The sequence below is a fragment of the Crocuta crocuta genome, unplaced genomic scaffold (genome assembly GCF_008692635.1).
Source record: "Crocuta crocuta isolate KB4526 unplaced genomic scaffold, BGI_CrCroc_1.0 scaffold409, whole genome shotgun sequence".
NCBI classification, from domain to species: domain Eukaryota; kingdom Metazoa; phylum Chordata; class Mammalia; order Carnivora; family Hyaenidae; genus Crocuta; species Crocuta crocuta.
Window position 1 is genome coordinate 3,477,418 of NW_027528006.1, and position 24,071 is coordinate 3,501,488.

The following is a 24,071-nucleotide window of genomic DNA, read 5'->3' on the forward strand; positions in this document are numbered from 1 at the left end:
CTCAGAGGCACAATTTTTCTAAGACAGAATAACAGAACCTGTCCTATGACTGTGAATGAGAAGATGTTTGACAGAAGGCGATGTCACATTTTCCATTTGTGCAAGTGCCCTGTGACATTGAGGTCCAGCCAAAGAATGAGAAGTCCTCTAAGAGGATCAGGTGAGCGACAGTGCAAACATCAATGCAGTCCTCTGCAGAACCGTGTCACAACACTACTCTTGCTACTCCGAGGATGTTTTTATAGATTGTGCCCAAATCTGGCTTTTCCATCACTGAACCAAATCTAGCAACCAAGCGTGACTGCTGACATGTGTTCTATTTCAAAATAACCAACAAGACTATGAAGAATGATATCAGAGGAAAAAACCGAAATTCTATTTTTCACTAATGTTCTAAAATATTATATTCTGGCATACTTCAGAGACTTGGTAAGAATTATACATAATTTCATCTTCTTGCCTGAGTAACTTTAATATTGTTGTTGAATGGCTGTTGGAAGGCGATAGCCAGTGAGTACCATAAAATGGAAATTGTCAGCAAGATAGTGAAGGACTGGAACGCGAAATGAGAAAAGGGCTTTTATTTATTTATGCCCCATCATGTTGACATGAACCTCATTGAAGAATATTGGCTCGAAGAGTTTATTATGACTAATCCTAGAACAAGAAGCCAAAAAAACACTCTGATGGGCAGAGGCACCAGTTTCATGAGAAGTAAGAATTTCTCCTCAGACCATCAGAATGCCTGACAAAGGGGTCCAAGAAATGAGTCTAGAAGGGTATGGCAGAGGCTTTACAAAATACCTAAACCACAGGCTTTCTTTCCACCACACCAATATGCTGTGAACAGTAGAAATAGAAAGCCGAAGGTAGTCTGGCCAACAGTCAGAATCTGTGAGAAACAGGGTCGCTTTCTAGAAGCACAACTGACACTTCTGATCTGAGAAATTACTGGCAATTCTATACAATAGACTGAACACAGATGGGAGTGAACGTACATACTTTCTTTGGTTTTCCTCTCTTCCACCAAAAGTTTCACTCATATGACCAATTACACAAATAATTCCCATCACACCCACCTTCCTACCACTATGTTTTTCAAAACGCAGGCTCAGAGCAAATGCAAAGAAATAACACCATATTCTTTCAGAAAACTTGAAGTTCTGGCTAATTTATCACCTAACTGGACCCGTCGTAACTCCGAAACTCTGATACAATTTTCTATGCTATAGCTGTTTGTCATCATTTCAGCTGCATCTGAACTGGAGACACAATGGGGCAGTAAGTGTCCCCAAGTCAGAATATCTTCAAGCCTATGAAATAACCTCCCGTGAATGTACACTTCACTGTGAATACACAGAAGTTTCATCTGGGTACTCAGGACATATTCTCAGGACCTAGAACGGTGCCTGGCACAAAACACTATATAACTATTTGTTCAGTGAACGGTCATTAACATGAATAGTCATGTCTAAAAAGAATGTATTGCAAGCTGTTGCTGAAATGCTAAACAATGTCTTTCTTTTTTAAAATTTTTTACATTTATTTATTTTTGAGAAACAGAGACAGAGCACAAGTGGGAGAGGGGCAGAGAAAGAATGAGACACAGAATTTGAAGCAGGCTCTAGGCTCTGACCTGTGAGCACAGAGCCCGACGTGGGGCTCAAACTAACAAATTGAGATCGTGACCCGAGCCGAAGTTGGATGCTTAACCGACTGAGCCACCAGGCGCCCCTTCTTTCTTTATTCAAATTACAGAATATTTTATCAGACCTAATTAATATATATTCTCTTCAGAAGCATGTGCCTTTATTATCTTACAAATCTGAATGTCCTATCTCTTCCTGCATCCCAATACATAACAAATCCAAGAAGGCTGAAGTCTGTTTACCTGAATTACATGTAATACATGAAAATCAAGAAAATCCAGTTAGATTGACAAAATATTTCACCTTCAACTATCTCCAAAGGATGGATTCTTTAGCAAAAAGTAACATATATTTAAACCGATAGCCATGTCACATGAGACTGTAAAGCAATATTAAACCACAAATACCACTGGCAGCTAGACGTGTTTAGACAGAGAATGAAAAAGACTAAATGTTTTTAAAAATCTGCAAAAAAATTCATTGTCTGAGTTGCACAAGAGGTTTAAAAGATCCACTGGTTAACCACCTGCTCCTCTCCTCTGCATTCTGGCCCTCCTTCCACTCCACTTTTCCTAGCATGCCCATAAAATGGAATTCGTTCATGGATCCATTTGTGTACCAATTTGTTTTCTTCTTAACTGTAAACATGTGAGAGTTTACATGTGGGCTTATGCACCCTTGAATCCCAATCCCTAGCAATAAATTTCTATCAACAAAATTATTAATAGAAAGATATAGTTGAACATTAACAGGAAAGCAATATATAATTATCAGTCAGTCAATCAAAAGAAACTGAAAGGCGGTTTCACAAATTCAAAAGACTTCCGTGGTAAGTCAAGCAATAAGGCTTTCTGAAAAGAAAATCCAGCAGTGATTAACTGCAAAGAGAAAACAATTACACCTCTTTCTAAGAATCACTCGCTGGGAACACTATCTCTGCTTCATAGTGAAAAGCCCATCATAACAATCCAAAGACTGGGAAATAAAGAGAAAAAAAAATGTCTGCACTCTCGTGGGACAAGATTTTGGTAATAAAATGCTATTAGAGATCAAGCGTAAGTTAGGGAAGCTATAGAGGTGCTCTGGCCAACTGGGAAGCAACGATATAGTGGCCACTAAAGAGAGTCGAAGTCAGTGAACATTCATGACGTTCAGAAATGAGCTCTTGTCAAGAAATGCCATGTGCTTCATTATATAATCTCAGCTCCCTGTGAGTATGTTATGACTATAGCCAAAGGAAAGGAAAACAGGAGTGTCTCTAAATCAATCATGGGCCATGAAGCCAGACAGACTGTATGACAGATGCAATTTTTCTTGGCACCACTTGGGCATAACTAATTGATGACAATCGTATGTCCACACTGGCACATTTCCATGGGGTATGTGTGCGAATATGTCACCACATCTGGATGGTAGGCACGCTGGGGTCCTGAGGCACAAAGATCTACTAACACCAGAGGCCCAGCAGCTGTGCTCAATGAACACCGTGGGAGCTCCACAGAGTGATGAAAGGACTAAATTACTGCTAACTGTAAATACAGATTTATTCCATTAAAATACGAGGTAATGCTGCAGCCATCTCTTGTGCAGACAGACATTCGTCTCCTAAAACAAAACAAAAAAAAAGCCAGCATCGACAGATATACGTATTCCTAACTTCATCAAGAAAATCTGCATTTCTCCCAGGAAAAGAGGATACACAAGACAAAAATCAACAATTTCGATGACTCCCTTTCAGTAAAAAAACAAAAACAACCCAAAACGACTCAGAGCCTGCTGTCATTGTGTTAGCATGAACACTTCACTTCCATTTAACTCAAATATGAGATCTGCATATGAAGCCCGTGGTGAATATTCAACACATCACAGTAAAAAAATGAACTGTGGTATACTGATACATAATTTCACCTTTAATATGAAATCAATCAGTATAAGTGGCTAATTTTTCCAAACTCACAGAGAAATCAGACTGAACAATTTTAGTCTGACTCTACACAATATTAGTAAGTTTATTATTAATGAGTGATTTGAACTAGGACAATTATGTAAAATGACGGAACTCTCTCTCACATAAAGTCCAATATTCTGCTCACAAAATTACTTCAATAAAACACAAATTATAACTGAGCAACTATTCATATATGTTTAAATATCTCCCATAAATCTTAATTATTTTTCTCATGCAGTATGACAAAAAACCTAAAACAGCAGTTTTTGTTATGTCCTCATGGATCAAAATCACATTTTAATCAGGTCAGAAACCAAAACTTTGTCTCATCCCTTTTCTTATCATTTTTTCCATCCCTCTAAGTCCTTTCCCCTCACATCCTGCTTCTGTCAAACTACCCTACAGTCACGATGCTCCCCAACTTTGTATCTACCTCACCCTGGACTGATTTTCCAAGATGTCTAGTTAACGTAGGCTGGTCCGTGGGTAACAGGAGAGGTATGTCAGATTAATCATCCCCTTCCCAAAGGAGAACTAAGACAGGAAAGCTATCTTTCTCTACTTCATTAAGATTGCCACCCATGTCCTAAACATTTGTGGTGATAGAAGGCATTACAAATACATTAGACTTCTCACATGTGTACTGAATAAAAGAAAAACAATTTCTTTTTAGGAAAATCATAAAAGATTCTTTAACACCGCCTTTCCTTGTATAGGTCTGCAAATGCTTTAGGTGGCAAATGTATGATTAAAAGGACAGCCCTGTGCAATACCAGATAAGAAAATGGGAATCAGTGACCAAAATGAGTCTTCACATGTAAAAATCAAAAAACAAAGCCAGTGATTTTTCTCATCTTCGATCTTCAATTCCTCTAAGATTATACTAAATATGGAAACATCTACATCACAGAAAAGCTGGTCCTACCACAAAACAGTATTTGACTCTATTTGAAAAACACAGACTAACTACGAATCACAGGAAGGCAGAGAATGGGGAAGGAATAAGAGGAGGAAGGAAGAAGAGAAAAATTTTAGCCGATGCCAAAACGTTAGATCCCCTTCTATCATCATCCAAGTCTCTTCACCGCTCTTAATAGCTGGGACATTCTTGTGCAGACACTGACTAGCTCTGATTAGTTCTGGAGACGAGGTTAGGCTTTTTGTTATCATCTTCCCCAGAAAAAGTGGATAGACATCTAAGCGGAATTTTCATGAACAGACATTAACAGTTTTGTCAACATACATTAACTTTTGGTGAACAAACTAATTGTATTTAACAGTAGAGTTGGCTTCTCTCTCTGACTTATGGTACTATGTCAAAGAAACTGCTAGAGCACAGTGATGCCTGGGTGGCTCAGTCAGTTAAGCATCTGACTTCGGCTCAGGTCATGATCTCACAATTTGTGGGTTCGAGCCCCACATCAGGCTCTGTGCTGACAGCTAGCTCAGAGCCTGGAGCCTGCTTCAGATTCTGTATCTCCCTCTCTCTCTGACCCTCTCCTGCTCACGCTGTCTCTCCCTCTCTCAGAAATAAATAAGAAAAAAAATACTAAAAAATAAAAATAAATTAAAAAATTAAAATAAAAAGGGGCATCTGGGTGACTCAGTCAGTTAAGCATCTGACTTCAGCTCAGGTCATGATCTCATNAATTAAAAAAAAAAAAAAGAAACTACTAGAGAACAGCTTCTCTACCCAAGAGGCAACAGGTATCCCTCCCAGGGATAACTACGGACAGGCCCTTCACTGACTCCTGACAGTAGAGTTCCAGAATAGAGATCCAAAGGAGCATAAGACAGATGCAAAGTACTGCAAGGGTTTGTCACCCACAGGCCCCACCTTTACATCCCTCAAACCCTTTATCCAAGGTCATGGGAATAATTGAGAAATGCAGAATCCTCAACTTCCCCATTGTGCCCAAGACCCTCCCAAGAGCAGTCTAGTGCCCAAAGGCCAAGCAGCAGGGCGACTACTGCCCTAATCCATATTTCAAAAAGTGTGTGGCTTTAGGAAAAGAACATTTTCAATAGTCTTTGCCATGAGAACAGGAAAGCGAACGCAGCCGAACATTAACCAGCCCACAGGAGACCCACTGGGTCCCACTCACTCTACAAAGACCTCTCGTTTGAGACGTTTTTCTTCAGTCATTGTGAATAACAGAAACCAAAAAGGTACAACTTGGTGTGGTTCTAATGCTCTGTGTGACCTCCTTCCCCAAATCCAACCAGAAACAGGACTCCTGGTTTACCCCATTAATAAAATTCCTGAAATTCGATATAATACAGTTTCCCTTTCTAAAATGAGGCTCTGTGGTATTAGAGACAGTGAAACTAGGCAGCAAGACTAAGGCTAGAATAGGGTTTTTACAACTCAGTTTCTTTACCTGGGATCACATATGTAAAACTCCACTGTAAGAAAGTCATCTAAAAATGAGTCCTCTATTTTCTTTTCCTTTCCTTTCACACACACGCTGCAAACCTGGCACTACAAGTACTGACCTGACTTTCTTGCCCTGTTCGGAGAGCATCTTCACCAAGTCAGCGATGGGGTATTGCGCTTTGGCTGCACAGAGGCCATAGCCTGCAAAGAACATTAAGGACACCGAAGAATGTGATTTTTATTTTGAAATCATATAAACCACAATTTCTCCCTTGATCAAAACACATTAAAATTTTTTTAATTTTTTTTATTTTTGAGAGAGAGACAAGAGTGTGAGTGGGGTAGGGGCAGAGAGAGGGAGACAAAGAACCTGAAGGGGGCTCCAGGCTCTGAGCTATCAGCACAAAGCCCGACACAGGGCTCAAAGTCCCAGACCTCAAGATCATGACCTGAGACAATGTCAGACACTTAACCTACTGAGCCACCCAGGCACCCCATCGAAACTTGTTTTTATACCAAAAAAAAAGAAGGGGTGCCTGGGTGGCTCAGTCAGTTAAGCGTCTGACTTCGGCTCAGGTCATGATCTCACGGTTCGTGGGTTCGAGCCCTNCTTTTAGCAGGACTAAAAATGAAAGCAAATTTCTAGACTCATCAAATCAATAGATTTCCTTTATAGAAAGCTCTTATGATAGTATGATAGAGTTAAAATCCTAATCTGAAGCCAATATATTACCTGTAATACCACAGAATTCTGTGGTATGATTAAAGAAGAACTAAGCTAAACCTGAGAAAAATTAAGGATTGGGACCAGGAGATTAAGTGACCTGGTCAATGTCATGTCAGTTGTTAGAGGCAAAATTAAGAACAAAAATGAAGTGTTGTGATTCCCAGATCAAGTTCTTTCTATTAGGTCATGTTACCTCATCTTATTGGAAACTACATGATTCTCAATGATTTTTTAAACATTTACTGTTGAGAAGAAAGAGATTAACATTTACTAGCATTTACTGAGTCTAATGAGTGAGCTAGAGAATTTCATATATTTCTAATTAAATACTGAGAGTAATCCCAAAAATTACCATTGAGAAAAAAATAACCAAGACTCAAAAATGATTAAAACATTCGTACAGAATCATAGAAAGACATGGCTAAAACCCACTACATCAATTTGTAAAATCTCTATATGATCCCCAAAACATTAACCTAAGCCAAGGATTCTCACCATTTTTTACTTGGTAATCAGAGAATTGCTTCTATGTTTCCATTACATTTTCAAAAAATAAGTAAGTTCCAATTCAATTTTTTCCTATTATAAGAAACTGTATTAATATAATAAATTCCAACAGCTCTTATAGGTTATTTACTTTTCGTTTTTGGTTTTTTACCTGGAGTAATAATAATGCTATTAGCTTCACGAATCATGTCAATTGCATTGTCAAGGTTGATTTCTGTATGTGTGCCAGAAATTTCCATGGGTTTTCCACCAGCTGTTGAAGTGGTACCATAGCCTCCAAGTATCACATTAGCCAGGGAGCGATTCATTGCCTGGAGAACAAAATTATTGGCCATAAGATTTTAATCCATATGACTTTTTGAAAGGGTTGTGAATCCTATGTATACAATACTCATAATCATGTTAAGAATTTTTTATTTGATTATATAAAGGGGCATGTGGGTGGCTCAGTCGGTTAAGCAGCCGACTTCAGCTCAGGTCATGATCTCAGAGTTCAGGGGTTTGAGCCCCGTGTCAGGTTCTGTGCTGACAGCTCAGAGCCTGGAGCCTGATTTGGATTTTGTGTCCCTCTCTCTCGGACCCTCCCCTGCTCACACTCTGTGTCTCTCTCTCTCTCAAAAAAAAAATAAACATTAAAATTTTTTTTTAAAAAATCACAGAAATCGCATCTATAAAGTTAACTGCACGCTGGTATGTTTTCAATAAAAGTTAACTCAAGAAAGAATTTAATGAAAAATTACCAGTAACATTAAGAAATTAATGAAAAATTCAGATCCAGTTATTACTATCTGTGTTCCAATTAAGCAAGTTCTACTTACATATGTACATGTATTTCACCAGATTGAAAGAGAGTGATATCTATGAGAAATTTTACAAGGTAGACTCTATAGATCTCTCAGGTGAATCCTGCTACCAGCTGCAACAGTAAAGAATCCAAAGGATGGGAATTCATATCATTTAGGAGTTTGCTGCCCTCTGTCGTCAAGAAAAAAAAAGAAATGCAGGAGTTGATTCGATCTTCTTTTCCAAACCAACTACATACAGCTCCAGGAAGCAGTAACAGAAGTGACTAGATTCATCATTAAGCTCCTAAAATATTTTACTTCCAAAAAGGTAAATAAGTAAGTTCATGTATCATTTCATTAAAGTTTATACCCACCCTTTTAACTAAAAAATAATCTTGGGGAAAAAAAATAAGAGGAAGACATGCCATTTACAATCATCCAACACTGTGCCACACAAAAGCCACAACTGAATCATGTAACAAAATCACAGGTCTGGTTTCCACAATAGTACATTTGTAGACCTCTGGAGCTGTGGTGGTAAAAGACAAAAGCAAATGCCTTTTAAGAATTCAAATCACTGCAGGGACGGCTGGGTGGCTCAGTCGGCTGAGCATCTGACTCAGGTCATGAACTCACAGTTTAGTAGGAGTTCTCACCCACATCGGGCTCTGTGCTGACAGTGTGGAGCCTGCTTTCCCTCTCTCCCTCTCAAAATAAATAAGCTTTAAAAAAATTCATATCACTGTACATGAGCAAAGCAGTCATTCTACATGATGAGCACTGGATTTCTCACTTCTGAAAGGGCTATATTAAACATATCATTGATCCAATGTGTATACCATGTAAAAGCTATATAAATACCAAGCTATTACTTTAAAAAAAAAAAAAGACAATCCTGTATTATTAAAGAACAAAAAGCACCTGGGGATTTTCAGTGAGAAGTAACACATTGGGAGAAAAAACATGACAACTCGAAGACAGCCCAGCCTGCTATCACTTTCATNTCTATTACTTTTATAAAAAAAAGACAATCCTGTATTATTAAAGAACAAAAAGCACCTGGGGATTTTCAGTGAGAAGTAACACATTGGGAGAAAAAACATGACAACTCGAAGACAGCCCAGCCTGCTATCACTTTCATGCAGACATGAACATACACGTCTGAAGTGGGACAGAGGTAGAGGCATGGAGGAAAAGGTACAGAGACGATGAGCAGGGAGCCATACCTGACTAAAGGCGGCATATCAATAACATAAAGAGGATAGATCCAAATATTGTCAGAATTGTAACTGTCCTTTTGACCTAAGCTCATTAGGCAGACAGCTGTGTCTCCACATTTTACAGAGCCCAAACTCTGGTAAACTTGTCTAAGACTATCACATCAAAATAAAGTCTGGAATATCATTATGTATTTATGAACAGATAAGAGGACCAGAGAAAAATTAATAATGCTTTTAATTAGGTATAGAGTCTCAACCTGACATAAAGATTTAAATTCTTAACCCAGCCTCCTATATTTAAATCCAAGTTTTAATGATAATCCAAATAGCCAGGCCTGAGACTTCCAAACATTCAACATTTGTTGAATTTGTTAATCCTTTCTAGCTTTGAGTGAGAAAATTCTGAAATTAAATTACCAGAAATATGTTCTACCAAACAAATATTTGCCTTAAAAACTAATTCAAAGGAATATCCATCGACTGATGAATGGGTAAAGAAGGTGTGATACATATATACAATCGGATATTACTCAGCCCCATCAAAAAGAATGAAATCTTGCCATTTGCAACAATGTGGATAGACCTACAGTGTATTACGCTAAATAAAATAAGTCAGTCAGAGAAAGATAATTACTATATGACTTCACTCATATGTAGAATTTAAGAAACAAAACAGATGGATATAGGAGAAAGGAAAAAAAGAAAAAATAGAAACCATAAGAGATTCTTAACTATAGGAGACAAACTGCAGGCTGCTGGAGGAAAGGTAGGTAAGGGATGGGTTAAACAGGTGATGGGTATAAATACGGCACTTGTGTTGAGCACTGGGTGTATATGTAAGTGATGAGTCACTAAATTCTACTTCTGAAACCAGTACTACACCCTGTGTTAACTAGAATTTAAATAAAAATTTGAAAGATTAAAAAAATTGATTCAAAGGACTATTTCAGACACAGAGATATTTCTGCCATAGATAATTTTTTTTAAAAATTCGTTAATGTTTACTTGTTTTTGAGAGAGAGAGAGACAACACATGAGCAGGGGAGGGGCAGAGAGAGAGACAGAATCCGAAGCCAGGCTCTGAGCTGTCAACACAGAGCCGGATGCGGGGCTTGAACTCTACAAACCACGAAATCATGACCTGAGCTTAAGTCAGATGCTCAACCGACTGAGCACCCCCAGGCGCCCCGTGTCATCGTAACTTTTTTTAAAAAGTGAGACACACAAAGTGTTTCCATCCCCTACATCACGCAGTCCTGTCGAGGGACAGCTGTACCAGGGTATGACCACTTTATTCTAACTTGGTGTAAAAGAAACCATTCTTCTCTCCCTGTAAAACTGAATGAAGGAGAAGAGAAGAATTTCTGAGGACATTTAATTAATGTTTACCCACTTCTAATGGCATCTTCAGGAGAAAGAAAGGGAACCACACAGTAGTTTAACAATCAAAGTCAACTTGTTAAACACATATCCACAATTATATCACCATTAAGCTAATTCCATGTGGTCTCTCAAAAACTAAATTATTTTTCATCCCTGAATTTACCATTGCAACATCACATTTTCAACAAATGTTTAGGGTGTAGGGCTTTCTTTTGTTTGTTTCTTTCTTTCCTTTTTTTTTTTTTTTTTTTGGTTGCTCAAGTGATTAATGAGACTACCCTGGGCAGACTAAGGAGTTCCCAGCGTCCAAGACAAAGTATTCACAACACTATCCAAGACTGTTCCTTTTAAGTTATTAAGCCCTATAATGAAAATTGTATGCTACATTAAAGAGACCCTTAATCCACATAATCCCAAGCAAACTATAAGAAATAAATCTGAAAACAAAGGAAAGGTTATAAAATAGACAAAACTAAAGCAGTAACAACATACACTCCATTTACTATCATCTCTCATTTCAGTGCTTTGTGGGTGCTAAATAATTGACTGCAAAGCAAAAAAAGAAATTATTTTTGGTTTGGCTTTGATGCACTTCATTCTGTTCTATTTTCATTTGGAAATAAGCAACAAAGTACAAAAATCAGAAAATTCGGTCTGAAAATGCTGTTCCCTTCTGCAAGCCCAGGCAGTTTGGACATGATCTCAAGTAAAGAGACTGTAAAATCATGAAGCGGTTAATGTCTATATGACATCTACACATAAAGCAAATTATTCATTTGAGCTGGTTGTTTGGACACTATCAACATTTTTCAGTTTAATATTGGGTATTGTATAACTACAGCATTCGGCTCAGAAGACACCGGAAAGAAGAATCATCAAAACAAAAACTCAATTTTAGGGATTACTGATTAGCCACTCGGGGAGCATTTCATTCCCTCTCACATAATGAAACCACTCTGTCCTGGTTTGGACTTACATGTTTCCTTTAATAAATAATAAAATAATGAGGCCACAACATATTAGTAACATTAATAGATAATGATATATGATAGTATGTCTGTTACCATATGCTATGCAGAAAAGATTCATTCCAAAATATGAAATGAGCTGACAAAAATTAATCTAATGTTCCTGTAACAATTATTATATTCATTTGAGTGTGCTAAGTGCCAGGTCAGGCTCCATAAACACAAAGGCTAACAGAAAATGACGTCTTCAAATACCTTCCTTATAAAATGAGAATAATATCTCCTACCTCCAGAATTAGTGTGGGGATTAAACGAGCTACTATTTGTAAAGCAGCTTTCATGCCCAATTACGAAAAGCTACTTCATTTTTATTTTTATTTTTAGTAGGAACCACTTGGAGCTGCTAAAAAAACCGGCCATGAAGAAACAATTTTTTTTAATAAAACAATAAACAAGCACGAGCCAAGAATCAATGAAGATTAACGTGAAAAGTCAGAAATCGGGGCAATGTGGAGGGAAAGAAAATTTCTATCTTCAAAACTGGACAGCAGGCTCGTTTCCGTTGTTGCCTTGTTTGTTTTGTAAGAAGACAGGACTGACGAGTGTGTGGTGAAAGTAGCTCTCCACGTATCGCTGTTGAGAGCTAAGACAGGAGTGTCCTTTGTGGATGTCAATCCATCGATACTAAGAGCCAACAGAGCTCTTACTCCTTCTGACCAAGCAAGTGTACTTGCAGAAAGGCCACCTAAAGGAAATGATCAAAGTGCACAAGGAGGTATACCGAAGGGGAAAAAAAAAACCTAATAATATGGGCCTGATAAATTACGGTATATCTCTGTGATACAACATGCAGACACTGAAAATTATTAGAAAATTATTGGTGAGAATATCAAACAGCATGGAATATATATGAACTTAGGCATATAGAAAAATACTAGAATTAGAATATTAAATTTTAAGAGTTAAGGGGTAATGGCATTGCAAATGATTTTACTTATTTATCCTTTCCTACTTCCTTCCAAATTTCCCACATTAAACCTTTTTTATTTTTGGAACTGAATAGTATTTTTTAAAAATTTAAAGCTTCAGCTGTCCTTGAATCCAAATTAACTCGAGTTGCTCTTATAAACAGAGTATCAGTCTGATCCAGTGTGACACTTAGGGTCACAGACAACTATAAGAACACCCTGTTGGCCTTATACGGCACAGGAATAAAAAGTATCTGTGGAATGCTGACAGTAAATGGCATGCCTGATGTGGTAGAAATAGAACAAAAAAAGAGACACAGAAACCATGTCAAGAAATATGAAAGAAAAGAATAAGACAAAGATGATACACTTACAGAAGTACCTGTAGAAAAAAAAGTATTTTCAACAAATAATTTTACTACCTTATTTTAGTTATGGTCATAAAACTGCTACTGTAAGTCCCTGTGTTCTAACAACCAACAATAATAAAAGAAACTAGATGAAGAAGGAAAAGAGGAGGAAATCTAAAAGACACTGACAGAAATTTGGGAAATACTATTGATATATCCAAGAACCTGAACAAAACCATTTAAGAAAAAACAAAACAAAACAATAAAGCCAAGAAGGTGCCCATGATGATGCCCCAAGAACTAGATATAAGTCCTTCTCACCTCTCCCCAAATCAGTACGCCACTGGTTTTGTTAAAATTTAAATCTTCCCATGTAATTTTAAAATCAGTGTTTTGACCAACAAGTTTGTTAATGATGAAAATCTGCTGCCCCCTCCTGGTCATTCAAATTCACCAAGTGAAGCAAAGTCCAACTAAGAGTTAAAAACTCATTTTTAGATGCAAAGTGAAATAAGTCAGTCAGAGAAAGATAAATACCACATGATTTCATTCATACGTGGAGTATAAGTAACAAAACAAATGAAAAAAGGAAAAAAAGAAACACAAAGGAAGAAACAGGCTCTTAACTATAGAGAACAAACTGATAGTTACCAGAGGGGAGGTGGGTGGGGGATGGGTGAAATAGGTGAAGGGGATGAAGAGTGCACCTATCATGGTGAGCACTGGGTACAGTTGTTGAATCACTATACTGAACACTCAAAACTAATATAACACTGTCTATAATCATACTGAAATCAAACAAATAACTTAATTTTTTAAAAAGTTCATTTTTTGAGAAGAAAACTATTTCTAACACAATTGAATACATTTTTCCTTTTTTTATAAACATTTGTTTTCTGCCTTTTAATATCTTTAATGCTTGTTTATTTATTTTGACAGAGAGGGAGAAAGTACAAGCAGGGGAGGGACTGAGAGAGAAGGAGAGAAAGAATCCCAAGCAGGCTCCACAATGCCAACACAGTGTTCACCACGGGGCTCAAACTTATGGACCATGAGATCATGACCTGAGCCAAAATCGAGAGTCAGATGCTTAACCAACTGAGCAACCCAGGTGACGCAAACATTTGTTTTTTTAAAACCCCAAAGCCTGACGCTTTTCAAGCAGGAGACACAAGCCTCCACCTTTCCAAATTCCCTGAACAACCTGGGAGATTTAATTTTTTTTTAATGTTACTTATTTCTAGGAGAGAGAGAGACACACACACAGAGTGTGAGCAGGGGAGAGTCAGAGAGAGAGGGAGTCACAGACTCTGAAACAGGCTCCAGGCTCTGAGCTGGCAGTCAGCACAGAGCCCGACATGGGGCTCGAACCCACAAACCGCGAGATTATGACCTAAGCGAAAGTCGGACGCTTAACCGACTAAGCCACCCAGGCGCCCCTGGGAGATTTAATTTTAAAGTCTCTTACTTTGTTTGAGTTTGGGCTATCAAATCCTTTGACAATATGGCCAAAGAAAACTAACTTTTTTTATTAGAAAAAGATAACCTCAGCATTCAATTTACAAAGAGATTTTCAATGAAAACATTTGAGAAATTCTGAGTTTTAAAATAAGGGTCTTTTTCAAATATTGTAATAAAAGAATGGAGGCAGAATAAATGTCCTTTTTCTGCCTGAATTATTAGTCAGCAGAGCCACATTCTGATGTCACTCCATTTCACACTTGCCCTTTCACAGTCATTCAGAACTGTTATTTAGGGAATAGTATCTATCATCTGAAAATGTTTTCTAGTCAAACCTTTAATTATTTGCAGGATATCTTCTTGCCATCCAGAAGAGAATTAAAAACAAAAAGGAAGCTAAGAAGTATTTGTTTTCTTAATTTTTTTTTCTTTTTTAAAAAAGATCATGCTGACCACAAAACTTCAAGATAGGCACTCTCACAGATGACCAGTGGGAGTGCAAATTGTAGCAAGCTTTCCGGAAACAACACAGCAGTAAGTAGAAAGAACTGATAAAAAGGAGCATACTCTTTCACTTCGAAGAATCAATCCGAAAACAAAATCAGAAGTGCCCAAGATCTGTTTTCTACAAAGAAAAACTAAAACTCAAACAACATAAAAGGTACAGCATTAGGGAAATATTAAATAAATTTTATATATCCAAATGATGGATTTATATGAAATCCCTTAAAATAGTAGTTAAATAGCACTTTTAATAAGGAAATGACAAGAGGGGCACCTGGGTGGCTCCATTGGTTAAGCATCCAACTTCAGCTCAGGTCATGATTTCACGGTTTATGGGTTTGAGCCCCGTGTTGGGCTCTGTGCTGACAGCACAGTTTCGGATTCTGTGTCTCCCTCTCTGCCCCTCCCTTACTCATGCTGTATGTGTGTGTGTGTGTGTTGTGTGTGTGTATGTGTGTCTCTGTCTCAAAAATAAACATTAAAATAATAATAATAAAAATAAGGAAATGACAGGAATATAGTAAGATGAAAAGAATAAAGTGTAAAACAGTATACAATATGATCAGACAAGTAAATACACAAATATGTAATAGAGAAAAAAGAATAAAAGAAATAAATCAAAATCTTAAATGCTTATCTCAGGATGGAGGGAGTCAGATTTTTTATCTTTATATTTCACTTTCCTAATTATCTACACTTGGGTGCTTTAAAAGCAGTCTTGCAAATTTATTCAAATGAAACACTCTGAGATTTCTACATTAGAAAACAGGAACGGACATAGTCCATGTAACACACGTGTCTTACCACACACATGATGTAGGAGAGGATGGCGCCAGAGGAGCCTATGAGCGCGCCCACAATGGTCAGCAGGTTGTTGTTGAGCAGGAAGCCCTCTGCGCATAGCGCCCAGCCTGAGTAGCTGTTCAGCACAGTGATGACGACAGGCATATCCGCACCCCCGATAGCAGCTGTCAAAGTCACACCCTACGATGAAAACCAAAGCAGCACTCAAAATTATACAATAAAATAAAATAAAACCTTAGACACTGGACATCTTGGTTCTTAATCATTCTGGCCTTCTAATTAATACACTTACCTTGAAGTTCCACTGCTGCCGGTAACGACCAAGTGCCTCCTATCTGGTCAACTCTCCCGCAGATACAACAAGTGTAAACACTGAACCACCTCCCCACCCCAAAATATCCCTAGAAGGCGGTGAGTAAAAGTAGGCAGAAACTAGAGAGGGGTCTGCACTTGGAAAAAAGTAACAGCACTGAGTGAATTTCCCAGTTTCTATGGTGTTAGCTTAAGGGCAGGCACCTGCTGGTGCCCAAGAAAAAGAGATGAAACGAAATTACAAGCCCACAGTCTTACTAGTTTAAAGATCCAAGGATAGGATTTAGGGTGACTAAGGCAGCTGGAAAGTCAGAAGGCAAACTGCAAAGGAGCAGACTAAGGAGAGGGAGCTCCAAATTCTATGTATAAACTCAGCCCAAATCTGTGGCTGGCTCTTTATGCATCTCTTTACACATTATGCATTATTCCTGTTAAGGAGAAAGTAATAATAGGGGCGCCTGGGTGGCTCAGTTGGTTAAGCGTCCGACTTCGGCTCAGGTCATGATCTCACGGTTCGTGGGTTCGAGCCCCGCATCGGACTCTGTGCTGACAGCCAACTCAGAGACTGGAGCCTGTTTCAGAGTCTGTGTCTCCCTCTCTCTCTGACCCTCCCCTGCTCACGCTGTCTCTCTCTCTCTCTCAGAAATATATAAAAACATTTAAAAAAAACAAAAGGAGAAAGTAATAATAGATTTCAGCAACCCCTTCCCCCAACACAAGTGAGTCAGATTTAAAATCTGAAGGCAGCCAAGTTAGTTGTCTACAAAAATAAACTAAAAAAATAATGATCAATACTCTTTGGAGGAATACAACAGAATCCAAAGTCTCTCTAGTACAACCCCAAATCACTAAACACAGGAAGGAAAAAGCATGATGGGGAAGAAAATTTGTGCTTTTTATTCCACATACTCCAACAGAGTTTTAGTTTAAGATGTGAATGAATTTAAGATGTGTATTCACAGGCTACTTAATTAAATCAAAAGGAATTAAAATAGTCCACAAAATATTTTATCTTACTCAGACATTCTCATAAAAGCATAAAGTAGCTCTTAAATATCAAATTCATCTCTTCTCAAAAATAGTAATTCTTAAAGTTTTCTATTTCTATGCTATCACTCAGACACATAAGAGCATAAAGTAGCACTTAAATGTCAAATTCATCTCTTCTCAAAAATAGTAATTCTTGAAGTTTTCTATTTCTATGCTATTGGTTTTATTTTGAGACTTTTTTTAACCTCTTCTTTACTGGATAAAAAGAAATATCAAAACCATTTTTAATTTGTTTAAAATAAAACTAAAATCAGTGCCATATAAGCTGGAAAAAAAGTGGATTGACAGTAGTCATAAAAAAAATTTTAATGGAAAAACATTCCATGCTCATGGATAGGAAGAATAAATATAGTTAAGATGTCATTACTACCCAAAGCAATCTACACATTCAATGCAATTCCAATCAAAATTGCACCAGCATACTTCTCAAAACTNGAATTTTAAGCTACTTTTCAGAATTCTCAAGCTTCTCTATCAAAATAAGTCCTCTTAGGATTACATAAAATACATACTATTTTAACACTGTAAATCTTGAATCAAGCAGCCAGTATGTGTTGATAAGCAATTACTATATGGCTAATTCTGTGCTAGGCACTACAAATTATTTTAAAAACTTAAAACATTAATCTTGTCCATAACGTTGACTCCAGACTAGACAAACAAGGAATCAGTGAATAACAGCTGTTCCCAAAGGCATCAGACATTGACATAATGAAACGCTACACTGTAGCATAGAGGCAACTAGAGAATACTGTACGTTATCAGACTACTAAATACAAAAAATTAGAGAGGAAGAGGAGGACCGAACCTACCACAAAAGGCTTTGCTGAACCCCCCCACTGAACACAGAGAGCTTATTAACTGCACTTCATTTTATATACTGTAGTTATTTAACTTGGTATTTTAGTTTCCAATAAATGTTAGCACAACTAATGGGCAGAGAGTACCTTCCACTTATTGCATAAAACCCAAAGCATTATTCTGTGGGCCCTGTCACAATAGGGAGGGACCTAATGAATAAAACTGAAACACTTGGCTTTTTAAAATTCCTATTCACCAACACACTGATCCAGTGAAAAGACCCCAGAGCAATGAATGTGTCACACGACAACGTTGGAAGGAACCGTTATGTGGAAAGAAAGAGTCATTTTCTTCTTACACTTTTCTGTATTTTCCAAATTCTAAAACAGAACATGTAACATCATTTTAAAACATGTTTATTCCATCAAGGGTCTTGAAGAGACAGAAATATGATTAGACTGTAATCAAACAAAATACTGCCAGTTCCTCACGGAGTACATGCTTTCCATCTCTGACTTCTTACCATGACAGCAGAGAGAGCAGACACAGAGCCCAGACAGGTGATGCCAGTGGTAAAGCTAGGGTCCATCATGAATGGGATGATTCCACCCACACTGGCAGCCAGCAGGCCTGCATTAAGTAAGTGCCTTCCAGGAAGCAGGAGAGGGGCGGACTTCAGAATACCTAGGACCAGAAGCATGTCAGTCAGAACCTAGCACGTGTCATTAACCGCCCCTGCCCCCCATCCCCCGTTCTCTCTCTTTCTCAAGTGTGTGTCATTTAATCCTAAACTACCAAAATTTAATATCAGAGTAAAAAAAGGACCTGAAACATAAAAGCAAATTAGGGCTCTTAGATGTAACAAATGTTAACAGAAGTAGGAAAAGTATGGCTCAACTTAACTGTTCTTTACTTTGATCACACAACAATTTCTCTACTCTTTGTCATAGAATCTTAAAAAATTACTTTTTTCCCGTATGACCGACACAGAAGTTGTTAAGTGTGGTTTCATTTATTTAAAACTTCAAAACAGAGTCCTAGCATATTAGCATTTCTGACTCTATCAACTGAGCCCAAGGGAGCAGAGCCCTGCTTTGCTAGTTGTTTTTAAAAACAAAGCATGAGACAAGAACATTGTAGGTTTGAAGTTCTTTTGTGATTCTTAAGTTTCATGGAAGTTTCCTATTTAATTTTAATGACTTGATTACTAAGAGGCAAGACCAGATTTTTATATCACAAGCTAGTTTCTATATAGGCTCGCTTTTTCATGAAAACACTGAAAACAGTCTATGTGAGGTTTGGGGTTTTTTTTTCCCACTTCTATTTTCCTGGCTGACTTTAGCAGTAGCAAAAGATGCCATACTAGAGCTACAAAATGTGTATCTGTTTTCAGATACACATGAGCACCCAAACTTCTCTCTATTTCGGAAAATGTATGAAGTACAATCTTATGAACTCTACAGAGGCATCTCTAAGGGTTATGAAGATGTTGTTTTGTTCACATATATTACCAAATGTCAACCAGTCCCTACACAGATTTCCATGCCCTTGTTTCCTCCATTGGCTGTCTACAGAAGGAACATCTTCAAAGCCTGATGAGATCTGGAAGGCTCAATAAAGGAAACCAATTGTGATGTGGAGGAGGGGGTCTTTTACATATTTGAGTGCTACACGAATTCTTCACCTAAAGGTTCGACAGTTAAGCCATTTTCTGAAATTGAAATGGACCCCTAAGCAACATCTATTTACCCTAAACAATATAGGTAAGTGCTGAATCACTTACCCTGCAGCTTTCCATAGGCAACAAGAGAGCCACTGAATGTGACGCCTCCGATGTAAGTACCGAGGTAGGCCACGATCTTGGTGAGATTTGCTGCTGCGTCCATAGCAAAATGTGGATATTCCACAATGTACTCAGCGACGCAAGTAAGCACCGCTGCCAAGCCCACTAAACTGTGGAAAGCAGCAACTAACTGAGGTAAATCAGAAATCTGGATGCGTTTGGCAATTGTCAGTCCTGTTGGGAAATGAAGGTCAAAGAGATATTAAAACTCAACACACCTTTGAGAAGCAACTATAATAAAGATGACACCTGAACATTATTCAGCCATAAAACATGATGGAAATCTTGCCATTTGTAACAATACTGATGAACCTCGAGAGTATCACGCTAGGTGAAAAGAGCCAGACAGAGAAAGACAAACACCATATGATCTCACTTGTATATGAAATCTAAACCAAAAAACAACCAAGCTCACAGATATAAAGAACAGACTGGTGGTTGCCAGAGGCAGGGGAAGAGGGATGGGCAAAATGGATGACCCTTCCAGTCACAAAATAAGACGTGGGGATGTAATATACAGCACAGTGACTACAATCGATAATACTGTATTGCATGTTTGAAAGTTGCTAAGAAAATAGATCTTAAAAGTTCTCATCACAAGGGGCACCTGGATGATTCAGTCAGTTGGGCATCCAACTCTTGATTTTGGCTCAGGTCCCAATCCCAGAGTCATGGGATCAAGCCCCACATCTGGCTCTGTGCTAAGCATAGAGCCTGATTAAGATTGTTTCTCTCTCCTTCCTGCCCATCTCCCCTGCTCACACATACTCTTTCTCTAAAATAAAATTTTAATAAAAAGTTCTTGGCACAAGAAAAAAATTTCTGCAACTATGTATGGTGACAGATGTTTACTATACTTACTGTGATTATTTTGCAATATATATAAGTACTGACTCATTATTTTGTACATCTGAGACTAATAAAATGTTGTATGTCAATTATACCTCAGTTTTTTAAAAAGACCACATTTAAGGGTTTCCCATCATTGTCACTAATAAGTATTTATCTGCTTCCTTGTATGGGGCTAAATATTCTCTCCCAGGGACTATACAGAAGGTAAGGACACTGGCTATGTATACCCTTTCAAAATAGTAGGTTTTCTCAACACAAGGTCCAATTCCAAAAACCCAAACACACAGCACTAACATGTGCCTCTTCCCTCACAACCTGCAAACACTCCCCTGATTAATGCTTCTTCAGATTACTTAAGGTTCCAGTTAAGCCCTTTACATTCCCCCAACTGCAACAATAACTCAAGCTCTCTTCTCCATAAGCTAACACGTGCTCCTGACACACAAGAAAGAGCTGGAATTTGAAGAAGGCCTAGGTTTTCTGGGGAGTGGATGGGAGCCTAGTGCAAAGGTAAAGACACACAAATAGCTGAGTAAACATGCAAATGAGGAGACTCAAATTCCTGCCTGGCTCTAGGGAGGTGATATAGAAGGAGTGTGTCTCAGAATACTTGCTAAGATCCTGTCTAAAGGTTTTTCTGCCATGAACCTACAACACATTTTCCTTCCAGTTCCTTTCCAGGGACTGTCGAGAAAGGACACAAAGCATTCCTGGGGAAGCACAAAGGAAGGCCTAAAGATATAGTTACGCTGGTAAATATATAACCACCAGCTCCTCGGGATAAAAACATGTGTCCATTATAAATATGCACATGAGTTTTCACTGATATGAAGGTATGGAGCACACAATTTTCAAATAATAAAATATATAATACTCTTTACTATAAATTCTATGTAGCCAATTGACTTTCACAGAATGTATCTGTTGACTTTTACCAACTCTTGTATCTGTCACCAACCTAGTGTTCACAACTGATGAGTGAGTACAGTTCCCATGGGAATGTTGGCTGACATTTTTGTCTGCAGTAACAAATAAGACAAAACGAAACAAGATGCATGTGAGAAACCTCACTCATTATCAACAATATGAGCAGCAGCTTCGCTGAATCGGATGACAGTTTTCAAATACTACGAGAATATTTGCTCAGTTTTTGTGATATTCACCATGTAATGGCTATAGACACAGCACTTTTGAATTTAAGCTGCATTATTAATATTTTCTCCACCACTTTCTCAGGTCTGGGCAATCAATAAAACAATAATTAAAACCCAGATTGTAGCATTTGTTGATTTCCACCATGTAAATGCAACCACCATGGTCAACTGCTAACTACCAAGTTTATGTCATTAACATGGAGTTGGGAAGAGATGGACGGAGTCCCACCTTTACACAGTATTCCTAAAAACAGATATAATAAACACAGGTAATCTCAAGAGCATAGAAAATAAGCTCAAAGAAACTAATTAGAAAGTTATAAATAATATAATTACCTTTGTTTCTAATACAATGTATTTTATTTTGGTGAGAAGTCATCATAGTTGGTATAATTCTCATTCAAATACAAACATTTTAAAACATTTAACTTTGAGCAAGTACATCAACTGCATTAAAAGAATGAGCTAAAAAAAAATGGGCCGGGGTTCACGTAAAGGAGGAAACCCACCAAGTGCTTACCAATGGTGCCGCCCAAAGCCATTGCTCCAGACATCTGAGCTAACAATTCTGGGGATGGTTTCAGGCCTCCCAGAGTGGCTGCCAGGCCTCCAGCCACCCCAATCATGCCCAATGCATTGCCAAGACGAGCCGTTCCCTGGGTAGAAAGGCCGGCCAGGGCACCAACACAGCACAGACCTGAGCCCAGATACATGATCTTTGTAAACAAAAGGAAAGAGAAGAGAGAGAGAGAAAGACTATCAAAACTTTGCAGTCTACTAGTATATGGAGGACCTCCCTTAAGGAAACATGATTTCCTAAGAACAATTTTAAACTTGGATAATAGAGGGACCAATATGACTTCTTCTTTGAGTATTTCAATATAGTTTCCTATCCATTAGGGATGTTAACACATTAAATACCTTAAATTGTATTTGCAGTTATACCATTTAGGTAAATTGGTTTCTTTTGGATTGGATAGCATGCGTAAATGCATACAGAAGTACCTAAATTTAAACAGTTATGGGATCTAGACCTGACCAAATGTTGTAAAAGAGCCAACCCCTGACACCATAAATGCCAGGGACTGTGCCTTATACTTTACTTATGTTATACGTCAGTCCTGTGAGATTCACAGAAGTTGAAAGGGTCATCATCCTCATTTTACAAGAGAAAACCAAAGCTTAAAGAGGTTATTCCATAATTCTTCCAAGGTCAAGTGATCAGAAAGTAGCAAATGGGTCTCCCTGACGTAACACTCCAACTCTTCTCAAAAAAGATTTTGTTCAATCAACAAGAAATGTTGGGGACAGTGGAAACCATGGGGGACATGATTTCCCTGCTGTCAGAGCAGATGCAATCTCATGACAGTCATTGAAAAGTGGAAAAAAAAAAAATACTGAGCTCAGAACAAAATTGAGTCTCAATTATAATTATATTGAGACATGGAACTTTCAAAGTTCAACTTGATTATTTCTGCTTTTCTACATAACATTTATTTTTAAACTGTCTTTTTTAAACGAATTGACATAACATCTCGTGCTTACAAAAGATGATGCACTGAATTTGTTGGGAGGAGAAACAGAAAATTTTCAAACTTTTTTACTGCCTATTTTACCATATCCCTACCACAATCCAGCCAGGTACATAAAGAGGATACTAATACTAATAACCTTCTTAACTCTTTTTACGTGTAGAAAACCTGAGGGACAAACAGGGAAGCCCATGTTAGCAGTTAACAGGCAAATCTGTCTCTAGAATCCAGTGTCTGGATCCTTAGGGGATAGGAATGCTCCATTTGACCAAGATGTTTCTAGAGTTATTATTGTACTTGCTTGACAGGGCCCGAATTTTGGTAATGACAGTGTGAATTCTAGTTGGAAAGGAAACACAGTGGCAAAAATAAACATTGTCAAAACAGCCTCTTACTTGTTCAATGTCATAGCCACTGTAGAGGGCTGCTAAATATCCTCCGACAAAAGTGCCAGCAGGGAGCAGATACAGGTAGTTGTATTCTGGGGGGTCCGTGGGACGCTTGAACATGTCCAGCATTCTCTGGGTCACCAGAAAGCCACCTTATCAAAGTAAATATAAAACAGAAAGAGGTATCTCACTGAGCCACGTGATTTTTAAAGTGGTACAATTTTCCTATTTTAAGCACATCTTTATCACCTAAGGATAAATATAATATTAAGTAACATTTTAAAAGCTCAAAATTAAAAGTTAGGCTATTACTCAAGCCGGTTCCATTCAGTATGGGGAACCCTATATTCAGAAAGGAAATCTGCGATCAGAGTGCAGCACCAACGATTTCTGCATGACTACAAGTAAACAGACATTGAAACAGCTTGGGAATGCAAGAGATCAAAGGCTAGAAATTTCTTCTAATAAGTTATTCTGTTAAATCTAT

The 24,071-nt window shown here is 37.9% G+C and overlaps 1 protein-coding gene across 1 annotated transcript in view; it reads right to left on the bottom strand.

The window, feature by feature from the left end:
• The window catches only part of LOC144222412 (NAD(P) transhydrogenase, mitochondrial), a 48,568-nt gene that overhangs the window by 16,543 nt on the left and 7,954 nt on the right, over positions 1–24,071 (bottom strand). Inside the window, exons 7-13 of the mRNA XM_077752890.1 lie at positions 23,591–23,736; positions 22,184–22,379; positions 19,598–19,831; positions 18,338–18,498; positions 15,652–15,831; positions 7,360–7,519; positions 6,094–6,175 (exon numbers count right to left, since the gene is read on the bottom strand). Of these exons, the coding sequence (XP_077609016.1) occupies positions 6,094–6,175; positions 7,360–7,519; positions 15,652–15,831; positions 18,338–18,498; positions 19,598–19,831; positions 22,184–22,379; positions 23,591–23,736 (1,159 nt within the window). The remainder of the gene's footprint in view (positions 1–6,093; positions 6,176–7,359; positions 7,520–15,651; positions 15,832–18,337; positions 18,499–19,597; positions 19,832–22,183; positions 22,380–23,590; positions 23,737–24,071) is intronic.